The sequence below is a fragment of the Emys orbicularis genome, chromosome 10, assembly GCF_028017835.1.
Source record: "Emys orbicularis isolate rEmyOrb1 chromosome 10, rEmyOrb1.hap1, whole genome shotgun sequence".
Taxonomy (NCBI): domain Eukaryota; kingdom Metazoa; phylum Chordata; order Testudines; family Emydidae; genus Emys; species Emys orbicularis.
The window spans coordinates 58273995-58287762 of NC_088692.1; the positions used below are offsets into that span (position 1 = coordinate 58273995).

The 13768-nt window shown below is 40.7% G+C and overlaps 1 protein-coding gene across 2 annotated transcripts in view; it reads left to right on the forward strand.

Annotated features, from left to right (window-relative positions):
- Positions 1–13768, forward strand: part of ANXA2 (annexin A2) — a 49755-nt gene that overhangs the window by 9509 nt on the left and 26478 nt on the right. For both annotated transcript variants that reach the window (XM_065411794.1, XM_065411793.1), the window contains exons 2-3: positions 376–435; positions 6284–6383. In XM_065411794.1, coding sequence (XP_065267866.1) covers positions 388–435; positions 6284–6383 — 148 coding nt within the window. In that variant the 5' untranslated portion in view covers positions 376–387. The remainder of the gene's footprint in view (positions 1–375; positions 436–6283; positions 6384–13768) is intronic.

Here is a 13768-nt window from a genome sequence, read left to right on the forward strand (position 1 = left end):
CCTCCCCTGAGCCTGCCATGCCTTCACTCTTGCCCCTCCCCCCCAGCCTCCTGCATGCCACGGAACAGCTGACTGGGAGGGAGGGGGAGGTGCTGATCAGCGGGGCTGCCGGTGGGTGGGAGGTGCTGGGAATGGGGGGGGGGGTGTGTTTTGACGAGGGACTGCTGACTTATTACTGTGGCTCTTTGGCAATGTACATTGGTAAATTCTGGCCCCTTCTCAGGCTCAGGTTGGCCTGCCCTGTTTTGCTGGATTGTCCCAACTTCGGTGTGATGGTATAACAGGACTAGTTTAATTGCTGTAGCGTGTTGGTAAAAAAAAAAAATGTTTACGAAGTTTCTTTCTCTTTTTTTTTTTTTTTTTTCCCCCCTCCAGTTTCCTTTCAAGATGTCCACGGTTCATGAAATTCTAGGCAAGCTCAGCCTTGAGGGAGATGTAAGTATCACTGAGGAGCTAGAAAAGAGATTTGGTATGACTTTCTCTTAAATGCCTGTCTTGTTTCCTTTCCAAGATGCCTTTGTTAGGGTTGAGACTGAACTGTACTGATTGTAAGGTGAGGCTATAAGACTCCACATACTTGAACTGACCCAGACTAAAAGCTAGGTCGGTGATACTCCATCTCTGGTGCTAGAGACATATGTGACCCATAGGGCACCACCCACATCTTTTGAGGAGTCCCGGGATTTAATTAAGGCTTCTCCAAAGCTGATGGTGTGGTACTGGTGCTGCTTGACATGTTAAACACAGGGAACACTGAGCAGACAGACAAGAGTTGGTGTGACTCCTCCCTGCCTCTCCAAATGGACAAGAGCATTAGAAGCAGGAAGGGGAGAGAAATGCCCCCATAGTTTACGCCGTCCAAACAATGAGAGGTGGAGAAGAAAGAGAAAAAGATGGAGATTGGGCCAATTCCAGAGTTGGTGTATAAGTGGTGTGAGTTAGAGCTGGTCAGGAAATGGCTTTTTTTCCTGCATAATTTTTTGATGAAACTGGAAACGTTTTCATTTATGTCAGAAATGCTCAGCTTTTTTGTTGAAAAAACAAAAAAAATTTGAAAAACTGAAATTTTTCAGTTTTTGGTTACTGAAAGTTGAAGATTAGAAAAATGTTCAATTTTGGTGGGTTTTTTGGGTCAAAACACCAGATTTATTCCCCCCCCCCCAAAAAAAATTCCATTCTCTCCCCCAAAGTCATTTTCTGTACAAAACAAAACAATTCCCTGCTCCGCGCCCCCCTCTCTCCCGCCCCCACGTACAAGAGTTCGGACAATATTCTACCAGGTCTAGCATGAGGCCATGGATGTTAGCTTACCCCATGTCTGCATTTGTCCTAGGGTATTAGTGGAGCAGTCCCAGAGAGCCACCTGTGGCTTTCATGTGTGCTCCATGATTCAGTTGCAATGGTACATGATGATATTATGACAGTGTAATAGCAGAATATTGTGCCATGAATTTGTGGTTGCCTATGATTGTAATCAGGGAGGAAGTGAATCCCAGCTCTGCAGTTCTGACTACCTTCTTCTGGCTGGGTACATTTTCATGGCTGGTACTTGCAGAGCTGTATTGGGTAACCACAAACTTTTTTTTTGCCTATTTTTTGGTGCTTGCTCCTAATGCAAGTAAGCAGTAGAGCTGGGTTAATACTGCAAAAATATTCAGTTGACTCATAAAAGAAACTTCCTTTGGCCATTCACATCTAACCAATACAACTGAAATCCTAAATCATAGCAGAGAATTGTCAAGTCAAACCAAACATTAAAATTAACCCTCAACTAGACCCCACCCAAATCAGGTAATTTCAAGTAATGAATACTGTGACACTTCTTGGGGTTGTGAGGCACCTTGCTACCATCTGCCCTTAGTGTGAGAGAGCCTTGTCTGTGCTTGCTCTAGGTCAGTCCTGACTCCACTGGTCTTGGTCAACACAATGCTCCCCTCCCTACACAGACTCTGCTGTCTCTCTGCAGGTTATGGATAGGATGTTCCAACCCCTGAGCCCTCTGAGCATCTCGATTGAGTGTCCAGCCCCTGGTCCACTGGCTACTCACAATATTCAGAGATTTGCTGCTCCCAAAGAAGCAGCACACCCCAGTTTCACTGAGATCACTTACTCAGAGCACTGCTCCGCTTAACACACTGCACTTAGGTATCTTTATAGTGAAAACAAGCAGCAGTTTATTTAATAAAGAGAAAAAATTCAAATGATGTCAAGCAGAAGTAATGGAAACATGTAAAATTCATTGGCTGCATTCTAGAACCTAGACTTAATGAATATTTTCATTTCTTATAGATCAAGGGTCCCCCCAAAATCCTTCCAATGTTTTTTCAACTAGACCTGGATGTGTTCGTTTGTTTGTTTGTTTATTTATTTATTTATTTATTTATCATGAGACAAAATGTGCTGCCAGCTTCTCTGAAGGCTCCTGGGTGTCTCTTTGCAACCCCCGATATACCAAAACAGTCCTTTGATCTTTATTCATCAGCCAGATACCCTCTTGCTCTGTACTCCTTCGTATAGATTTCACAATCGCTTGTCGATTTCACAATCTTGATTATCTGGTGGCTCAGTACGTAAATAGACTCATTGTGAGCCACAATGACCAGACAGAAAGATAAACATCTACTGCCCACTGCCTGAACAGAACCTGTCGAAGGAGTGTCACCTCCTGGTGACCTACCTCTAATTTCAAGGCTTCAAGAACGTAATTTCCAGTGTAGATACGTAACTTCTTAAATGTTATCCATACAGATGTTTCACAATGATTAGGATGACTAGTGAGCTGCTGTCTCTCAGAGACCTCACATGCCACCTTTGGGGACTTATTGTGCATTTAACTGACCCAGAGGATCCCTGTAAAACTCTGTGCATACTCTATGCCCTCTGCCAGTTGGCATCAAGAAGTCTCTGGTTCATGAGGATTTTATGCTGCTCTCAAATATTCCACAAGCACTAAAAGAGGCTAGAACAGTTGAATAAATTGTTGAATTTTAATTATTTGCGCTGGTCAACCCGGTAGAGCAATTCAGCCAGTTAGCTAACACTAACAAACCAAATAAGTCTTTCCTGCACTCATTTCCCCCAAAGGGATATTTGCCTCTTGGGGTGTGCAGAGGGCACTATTTACACCAAAAGGAACGGAACAGATTGGTCTGATGTGGTCCAGACAGTGATATTTGTGCCTGTTGCCTCAGACCTGTAGGGAGAAAAGGTTTTTCTATATATGAAAGTTAAACCAGAATAAGGGAAATGTGACTTCAAAGTGAATTAACTGTTCCTGATTAACTCTGTGTGGAAACTTATTCCAGATTTAAGCATGCCTTATTCCAAATTAGCTTAACCCACAAAACTAAGGGCTTGTCTTCACTACCCGCCCAGATCGGTGGGTAGAAATCGATCTCTCTGGGATCGATTTATCGAGTCTCGTCGGGACGCGATAATCGATCCCCGAATCGACGCGCGTACTCCACCAGCCCAGGTAGGAGTAAGCGCCGTCGACGGGGGAGCCGCGGCGGTCGATTTGCCACCGTCCTCACAGCGGGGTAAGTCGGATCAGATACGTCAAATTCAGCTACGCTATTCCCGTAGCTGAATTTGCGTATCTGAAATCGATCTCTCCCCCCCCCCTCCCCCCGGTAATGTAGACGTAGCCTAATTTAGAATAAGGCACTTGAATTCTGGAATAAGAGCATCCACATGTGGAGTTAATCAGGAATAGCTATTCAGAATAACTCCCTGCGTAGACAAACCTTTTATGAGGAGGCCCTCTTGGTCAAAGGCATAATAACGCCCATCTCCGAAGCAACTGCTCTTAAGGATGGTCCTGGTTTCTCCTGTGGAACTTGATTCGGCTGCTCTCTCCAGCCCTACAGTATCTCAGTCTTATCCTATATATGCTCTGGAAGGAGGAAGCTGAGCTGAAGTTAACTCCATGACTGCTGGTAGAGTCTGTGTCCTACCACAAAGTTTTCAGCGGCAGCTTTGTCTTGTGGTTAGGGGAGAGCACTGGGAGTCAAGAAACCTGGATTCTATTCATGACTCTGCCACTGACTCAATGTGACTTTCAGCGAGTTGTTTAGGCCACCGTTTTCAAAAGTGACTATTGATTTTGGGTTCCCAGTGTCAGCTATCTTTAAGAGACCCTGATTTTTGACAAATGTTGAGCACCCTCCCCCACTGAGAATTAGGCTCCTTGAAGATTTCTCAATCTGGGCACCCAAAAACTGAGGCACTCAGTATTACTAATCACTTCTGAAATGTTGGCCTTAACCTCATTTCCCCCTTTGTAATGCACTACCTTTGTGAAGCATTTGGCGATCCACAGTTGAAAGGCACTGTATAAGTGAAAAGCATTATTTCATTCTCTGCTTTGGTCTTACTCAAACTGCCCATGTTGCTTACACTTTAGGGCTGAAATTCTACCATTGGATGCATGAGCAAGACACCTGTTAAACTCAATGGAAAGTCAGTGGGAACTACTTGCATATCCAAGGGCAGCATATGGCTTTGCGTGCCTGAGCAATTCAGGAAGAAACATTCCTGAAACTTAAATGGGCCCTATTTTTTCTCCATTGCAGATACCATTTGTCAGCATAATATTCTGTTCCAATGACTCTCACAATGCATAGGGAGGGAATGAGATACCAAAGTGCCATCTCTCACCTTGCTTTTTCAAATCTAACTCTCCCAGGCTAGCTGTACCAGGTTATCCAACTATGCCAAGTTAATCAGCTGAAACCTTCAAATGTGTATTGTGTAACATATGGGCTTTGTGGTAGGAATCTTTCAGGCACACAGATTTCTCCAGGAGTGCATTAAGCTTTTCCATTTACTGTTGTTGGCAGTTAAATGTATAGATTCTGGGAAATCATGCATCCTGTGGTGTGGCTCTGGGCCAAATTCTGACTGCTTTGATTGAAAGGGCTGTTAATAGTAGGGACAAAAATGGGTGTTTCTTTTCCATAATGTTTTTGCTTCCCTGTCTCTGCAGTGTAGCTCAGATTTTCAAAGGAGGGCACAGTGTGTATGCCAGTGTTTTTTATCCTGGGTAGATAGTTGTGCGGGTATCACATCTGTGGACAACTTCAGTGATGCCTTGTATACATGTCCTTCTTTAACAATTTGACCTTAAAGCAGTGGTTCTCAACAAGGGGTACATGTACCCCTTTGGGTATGCAGAAGTCTTCCAGTGGGTAGGTACATCAACTCATCTAGATATTTACCTAGTTTTACAACAGGCTACATAAAAAGCACTAGTGAAGTCAGTACAAATTTCATACAATGACTTGCTTATACTGCTCTAGATACTATATGCTGAAATGTACAATATTTATATTCAAGTTGATTTATTTTATAATTATATGGTAAAAATGAGAGTGTGAGAAAGTAAGCAATTTGTCAGTAATACTGTACTGCTTTTATATTTTTATCTCCAGTTTTGTAAGCAAGTAGTTTTTAAGTGAGGGGAAACTTGGGGTACGCAAGACAAACCAGACACCTGAAAGGGGTACAGTGGTCTGGAAAGGTTGAGAGCTTAAAGAGTTTGAAGGTACAAAGGAAGTAAGTGTCTTAAGTGTTGAAAACCTTTGTCTATTATGTGAGCCCCCTGCTGGTGAATTTGGGTAGAAATCAGGCCCCAGGCATTTCAAAGTTCCCTGTGTGATTACTGGGGTTCTTTCAAGATGCAATATACCCTGAAAATAATGAGAAATTTTTTGATCCTGTAAAATCCATCAGCTATGTAGAGCACAGAATTTGGTCCACTGTACATAACTTATTCACTACTAATTCTGATTGCCTCCTCCACCATAGTATTATGAGTGATAGTCTGCCTTCAATTCATATCAGCTGTCAATTTGAATTTTCCAGGTTTTTGTCATTTTGACTCAACTCTTTTTTTTAAATTTTTCCATACGGACTTTATGGAATGAATTTCTTTGAATTCTAGCCAGCACAATTTGTTAAGGTTTTTAACATTTTAACTTTAATGGGTGAATTGTCCTCAGAATTACAGTGTGATTTCCACCCCCAGTAGTGATATGCCCATTTGTGTGTGCTTTCTCTAATGCCAGATGCACGGCTGCGGGCGGATTTGTGGAACAGTAATACATTCAGAAGGTCAAATGCAGTGGCTCTTAGCTGAATTCCAGTTATATTAATAGGTTGTCCACGTGTGCATATTGGGGGGCGGGGAAATATGACCCAATGATACTTTACCTTTTGGGAATAATACATTAACCACAAGCTAAGTGTAAGACTTTAATTTTGCTTTTTTTTTAAATCTCAGCATTCTCTTCCTCCGAGCGCATATGCCACTGTCAAGGCATACGCCAACTTTGATGCTGACAGAGATGCTGCAGCCATTGAAACAGCCATCAAGACGAAAGGTAGGGGAAATAGGTCTCTCTCTCTCTCTCTCTCTCTCTGCCATTATACTTGCAAATGATAGAGCTGATATAATATGGATAGGCGCTGGGTATCTTGACCTACCACTTACTGTCCTTAATCCAGGGCATTTATTTTGGGTGTTCTTCATGACTTGCGCTATTGAAATCTTGGCAGAGAAAGACTTAAGACTGCCAGTAGAACAGTCTTAGAAGGAGAATGAAGTTTTGTAATTAAATCTGAATGTTTTTAGCAAAGGAAGGTTGGGCTAGTCTATAAAAATCCACATTTTCTTCCCAAGGATTAATCTGAACTTTGAAAAAAATGATTAAACCGATTAAAATGTGCATTTAAATCTTTTGTCTTCTAGGATAAGGAATTCATTTTTTCCATAGAAAAATGGTCTAATATTTTGAAATGTTGGGTGTAAAAGTAAAAGGACCCAATTGGAAAGTGTGATACAGCAATGGAAACAATAACATCATTTTATTGTTGCATAATTTGATGATTCATTATTTGCATTCAGTTAGCACGTGGTGGTCCCAACTGATTGTAGGGCCCAGTCATGCTAGGGGCTGTACAACTGTATAGTGGGAGACTGCCCCAGCCCCCAAAGAATTTACAATAGAAATTAAGAAGAGGTCACACAGCAGATCTCTGACAGAGCTGGGAATGGAACCCTGGTCTTGTGACTCCGTCTAGTGTCGTGTCCATTGCCTCTACAAAATATTACAGCATTGAAAATGGCCCTTTATGTGGTTACCACATCCCTGAGTATAATTAAATCTCTGAACTGGACTTTTTCCGTTCAGATATTCTAACTTTGATAATAGGTGACCATGCCTAATCAGAGCAGTAAATAGCAAATGGTCAAGATGCTGAAATGTTACTGTATCGTAGGCCCTGCCTGTGCTCCTCCTCCAACTTCTACCTGAGTTAGTAACAAGTTTGTTGTTTGGTTAGCTCTGACCATGGCCACGAGGGTAATAGCTGTACCCCAGTCTTACAGTTCGCTGCTGATGGGTGTGGTGGCATGCACAAACTAAACAGATTGCAGGATCAGGGCCTTGGTTAGTAACTGTGGTAGGTAGCCATGCGTCCCCTTTATTAGAGAGCCCACTGCAGTACGATTGTCTTCCAGTAATTGATTACTGTTCTTTTGCTGTGTCCTAACGGTGCCTGTGTAACCAGTTTGACAGGTTTTCCGTCTTCCCTGCTCTCTGCGCAAGAAGGCGTTCAAGGCTGCTGGTTAGGGCTGGTTGAAATTTTTCCATTGAAACTGTTTTTAATGGAAAATTAGATTTTCAATAGTGCTGGTGGTGTTGTAACAAATGTCTACTTTTTGCAGAAAAATTAGAATCAGTCTCCAAAAAAAAAAAAAAAGTCCTGGAAACCAAAATATTTTCATCTGTAGTGCCTCATGGGAGTTGTCGTTTGGGTGCTTCGTGCCAGTGTTCTCTATGGACCAAGCTCCACAGCTGCACTTCATGTCCCATAATGTACAGTGATCATCTGAATACTCTGATGCACTATCTTCCCCCCACGAAGAGGGGAGACTGTTGCATTATGGGAGTAGTCATCCCACTGGAGATCCCAGTTTACAATGGAGAACGGGGATCATGATGCACCTGAACTGCAACTCGTGTTACAGTGGCATTTCAATGTTGAAATATTTCAGTTTTTGGCTGAAGTAATTTTTCAGCTTTTCACCAAAAACTCAACATTTTCCCACAGAGAAAACCCCTTTTTCCAACCACCTCTGCTGTTGGTGCCTCTCAGTGTCTTGCAGGCATTCTATCCCTGCAGAGGCACCGTGGAGTAGTTGCCCAGGTTTTCACAGAATGCAGATACAAATGCAGCTAGGCAGCATGGTATTTTTGTTGTGGGGAAAAGAACTGCCTTGTGGACACAACACCCTGTCATCCCAAACTGGTTACAAAAATACTCCATTATACCCATAGCGTGGACATGTAGGGCAGTAGAAACTCGGTCTCATTCTCCTTCATAACAAAGAAAGGGTGTGGTTAATATTCCAGAGTCTCCTCCGCTCAGGATCAGAAAACAGAGTTGGGTGTGGCTGGAATTGCTGAGGTTTTGCCAAGAAGCTAGAACAGAGAGGCATTAATAAAAGCTGAGCCATTTATCATCTGAAGGAAATGCTGAGTTTTATGAATCTGAACAAAGTCCTCTTTTTATTCCTCCGCCTTGTGTCCAGGAAACGTAACGAATGATGGGATTAAACCATTGCCTGTTCCTCACAGCATGACATTTCTATGCGAGGGAAACTTTCTTTTAAAAAGTTACAAGGGTTATTTTGTAATTAACCATCATAAAAAACAAAACACTGCCACCAGATGACAACACACAGGGAGAAATAATAATTTCCCTTTCTCTAAGAGCTCATCCTACAAAAGTAGGAGTGGATTTTTTTAAATCTGAAATTCACATTTGTTTTTAAAACAAACAAAGCAAGCTTCTTACATGGGAGGCTGATGAAGGGTACATGGCCCTGCTGTGTATGTGTGTAGTTTTGTCTAGCTTTAATCAATATTTTGCAGTGCTGACTATAGGGCAACTCTTAACATTTCAAAAGCCTTCTGGATAAAGACATTTACTCTAGCATATCAAGCTGTTAATTATTCTAATTTCCATTAAATATCCTGAGAAATGGAAGGGCTTGTCCTGTCAAGAAAAGCCAAGCTAATGTTCGTTCACTTTCTTTCAACTAGAATAATCAATTTGCTGAATTTGTTTTGACGATCTGGGGAACACACCTGCTTAACTGTAACAAAAGTAGTGCCTGATCCTGCAGATACAGAAATAATAAGGAAACATACTCATACGTATAAGTGTTTGCAGGATTGGGCTCATATCTGTTATCCAGAAGTTGTCACTCATGGTAATAATGTGTGGACTTCTAAATGGAGACTCTGGTTTTGATGTTGACTGTTCCATTGTAAGGACAATTACCCAAAGAGAACATGCCTAAGGGAGATAAAGCACAAGAATTCTGAAAACCCTATCTTTAAAGTTCCATTTCTTTGTAGTTTGATTACTTGAATATGGCGCTTGGGCTCTTGTTACTGCAGAAGACCAGTAGAATTTCCATTTGCCAATTCTCTAAACATGTTTGTTTGCCATGGTATGTCTGCCAGACAAGAAATGACCTAATAGAAAAACCAGTGTAATGACAGTATTAGGAATTACTTCTGCAAGCAAACAATGGAAAAGATTTGTGGGATTTTCCAGATCTTTAATAAGAAAGACTGATCAATATTTATACGCTGATAAACCTGCAGGCACCTATATGAACTTGTTTCCACCAAGTATCACTGATATTTATGTGTATCAATAATTATTGTTTGTATAGTGCTTTGAATGTATAAAATGCTGTATAAATGGATCATGGAATTGAAAGAATAATTCTATATATTCTATTTGGATTGTTTTAAGATGAGCAGAAAGCTGCAGCTTTCATAATAGACTATAAATAGCTAAGCAAACAACTGGATTATGTAGGTAACTAAGAATTCAAATGCACCACTCATGTTGTCCAGTTCAATAAAGCATGGAAAGTTAAAGTGGAGATTGCCCATCATGTTTCTGGCTTGAGAGTATACAGAAGAGGATTCATTGCATCTAAACCCACACCTTTCTTTTTGATCCCAGCGCCTGGACAACGGTACTAGTGTGAGAATGTTGTGATAATTTTATAATTCTTGGGATGCCCTTTTACCTTGTAATTATTTCATAGCAGTACTTTTGAGATTGCCTCCCTTAGAGCTTGACAAATTCTGTTAGGAAACATCTGGGTGTGATTTTGGCACTGGAGTTCTTTTTCTTCCTTTTTTTTCTTTTTCTTTATTTCCACCCTCCCCCCAATCTTCTTTTGTTAAGGAATTAGAATGCAACGGTAAACCACTGTCAACCAATCTGAAAACTCACTACAACTAGTCCAGTTGTTGCCTAAAAATCCAAGCAACATGAATCACACAGCCGTAGTTCTCTAATTTGGAGGTAATTTATCCTACCTCTGTCTTCCTCCTAAATCAAAAACATGTGTTTTTTAATCTATAGAATGCATGCACCTTCTGTAGATTACAGTATCCAAATAGCATAGCACAAGCATTTCATCTTTCTGATTAACAACTCAACTTTTAGGCCTATATGTATCCACTCTGGGATTTACCTTCTGGTAGAAACGCTGGAGTGTATCCACTAGAAACTGAGCAAATCCATGCAAAAATATGACTGAGCATGTAAGTGTTTGTTGCTCTAAATCTCTGATTGCCCTTGGATTAAATGCATAGAGTGCACAGCACAACTGTGGATAGTTTGCCATACAAGTCCAAAAACCTAGAGAAGAAAAACCATCTAAAATAGAAAAGAATGAATCCAGATTACATAAAATGACTTGTAATTAACTGCAACACAAGCCCAGAGTTAGCATAAATGCCAGTAAACTGATTACCTCTGGCTTATTCCCAGTACAACTGTGTAATAGGACATGTTTATTACAGAGGCCAGGCTTCAATTTTGTTACAGTATTCATTTTGTTAGGAAAGGACTGAGGAAATCATTTGGGACCTTACCATGTACAATGTAGGGGTTGGCATAGAGCTTCGTAGAAAATTGGCCAAGTACGTCTGCCTGCTGATGCATGGCTGCACATGTTACATTGGATAATACAGGTATCCAAACCTAGATACCTAGATGTGCATTCAGAAAGTCAGGATAGAGAAAAACATATAATAACTTGCACTGAATGTCCATATTCTTTTTAATTAGCAAAGTATGCTTACTATTTGTGTGTGCGTGTGTATATATAATGCACACATACCTGTTTAGTTCATGAAAATGTGTTGTGTTGTATCTATGCATACTTACAATTCAGAACAGGTAATGGAGTTGGGTGAAAAATTAATAAATTCATAACACAAATTTTTCCTTTTTTCCTTTTGAGAATTGTGCATAGTGACTAACTGTTTCTTGAAAATAATTTTGCTGAATAATTCTTGTTCTTTGGCATACTTGTGAGCAGTTGGTTTTGACGTTTAAAATTCATACTATGACGGACTTGTAACCTAAGTAACATGAGATATTTCTGTTCTTTTATTGGATGAACAGATATCTTACAGTTCTTTGTGTGAAAGTGCTCACAGAATAAGCATTCAATGCATTAATCTTTTCCAGAAACCAGAGGAGTGACTGTGTCACCCAATACCTAGATTTTTCCAGAAGATTGTATTCTGTATGTGGATAGTCCTGCATGCCTGTGCATGTTAATGGTATTCTTAATGTGTGAGAATAAAAGCTTAAAGGAAACGTCCTTTGACGTGGATTTATGAAAATCCAGCCTAGCGTGTTCTGGGAGATACTCCCTGATATCTACAAAACTGCATAGAAATATATTTGTTCAGAGTGTTAATAGTAGCAGCAAAGAGATGCAGCGCTGTAATATACCTCACGGAGAGAACCCTACAAAGCAAAATACAACAGGAGAAATCCTGGCCATGTTGAAGTCAAAGGCAAAACTCCCATTGACTTCAATGGGGCCAGGATTTCTCCCAAGAATTATAAAACTATACACCTCACCATTCAAATCGGCTAGTCCCAAAACAGTTCAAGGAGCCTTGGGGCCACATTTACAAAAATATTTAGGTGCCTAAAGCTATAGTCAAAATAGTAATGCTTCCTATGTACTTTGTATGGTGTAGTCATCCGATTGTCATGAAATAACACACTGGAGGCATAGAGTTAGCACCAACTTACTTGCAAACCTGAATTTATTTATTTATAGTATTGCATTTTAGGTTTAATGCCAAAACAGCATCACCGAGTGCCTTCATTAACATACTAGCTTTCTCATTGGTTCACATTACCCTTAACAATTATGAATGTCATTCCTATTTTCCCTTATCCTCCTATAAACATAAAATTTCTCATTCTTATATAGCTGTTATTTAGAAAATCACATAAACTGGGTGCCATCTGTGGTGCATTGCTAGCTTTTAAAGCAATTTGGCTAACCTTGTGTTTATTTATTTCCATCTCTATCTATTTGCCCCCCATCCAACCAGAGTTACCAAATTGATCTTTGTACCTACCCATATGAGAGCTGAAACCATGGTAGCAATGGCTGTGTTTAAACAAGGTGGTTACTGGGAGTGCAGTTTCCCGACTGGGGTAGACCATTTATTTGTTTTCCCTGTAGAAGTATGGCTATGTGGGTGCACAGTTCTCTGAAAAATCATCCCTTCTCAGCACTGTTATTGCTAGCGTGGATTCAACCATGGTTTGGGTAGCTGTACAAAGCCTTTTTTTTTTTATTTGAAGTACTTAAAAGTTGAAGGGTTGCTGTCAAAACTGGTAAGCCTGGACAAAGTCCCATAGTCAAAGACCTACTTTCAGGACTATAGAGATATAGTCCCCTGCCATTCCATCCAGGCTGTCCTTGAAAATTAAAGGCAAAGCTAAGATTCATGATAAATAAACTGATGCACTTATGCTGCCTCCTGCTGTAAGCGCCCCACAACTTTTTGCTGGGGAGACAATCCAAATATCTGCTGGCTTTTCTGGTACCTAGATGCTTATCAAGATAAGCCAATTCATAAGTGGCCCTTTTAAAAGCCACAAAAAAAGGGGGGGGGCAAATATAAGTCAATCTGTTCATTTACACAGCTGAGGTTTTTACTTCCTCCTTTCTTGCTGATTAAGCTACAACGCTGAAGTCACAATGGCAGCAGCAAGCCCACTTGTATGAAAGAAAAATTATCAGTAGGTGAAAAGAATATTTTTTTTGTCATAAAGAGTTAAAATTTTCAACTTGAAAATGTCTGTTTTCTGAGCCTGGAAGGAGTTGTCATGCTAGAAAAAAAGTACAGTATCAAAAGTAACATTAGCAACTCTGCTTGTTACTCACGGGTAGAAATATACAAGCAAAATATGCGCAGCAAAAATAAGTTTGCTTTTAATGAAGATTGAAGGAAACAAGCTTTAACTTCCAGAGCTTTAGTGAGCAGCCAAGTGAGATCAGCCCTTCTGCCCCACCCTGTGTTAGCAAATGTGAGTCAGTATCCTGTTCAGAGCCGTTATTAGCTTCATACTTCCCTGCGCTGAAGTGCAAGCATGCATTTTCCATGAAATGCCAGAGCAATGAATAGACTTGTGTTTCCATCCCCAGAGCATGTGAACAGGAAACTTTAACGTGAATATTTGTGGCTTTTGTTCTGTCACTTTTCTAACGCTTGCAGACTTTATTTGTCCAGTTTCAAATGCCAGGATTAAAGCTTTGTTTCATTAAACAGTTTTAGAGGTTGGTTGAGTGCTGCAGTGAATCACTGGCTGAGCAGAAGCGGACACAGTGTGCTGCTATGCCCAGTCTTGC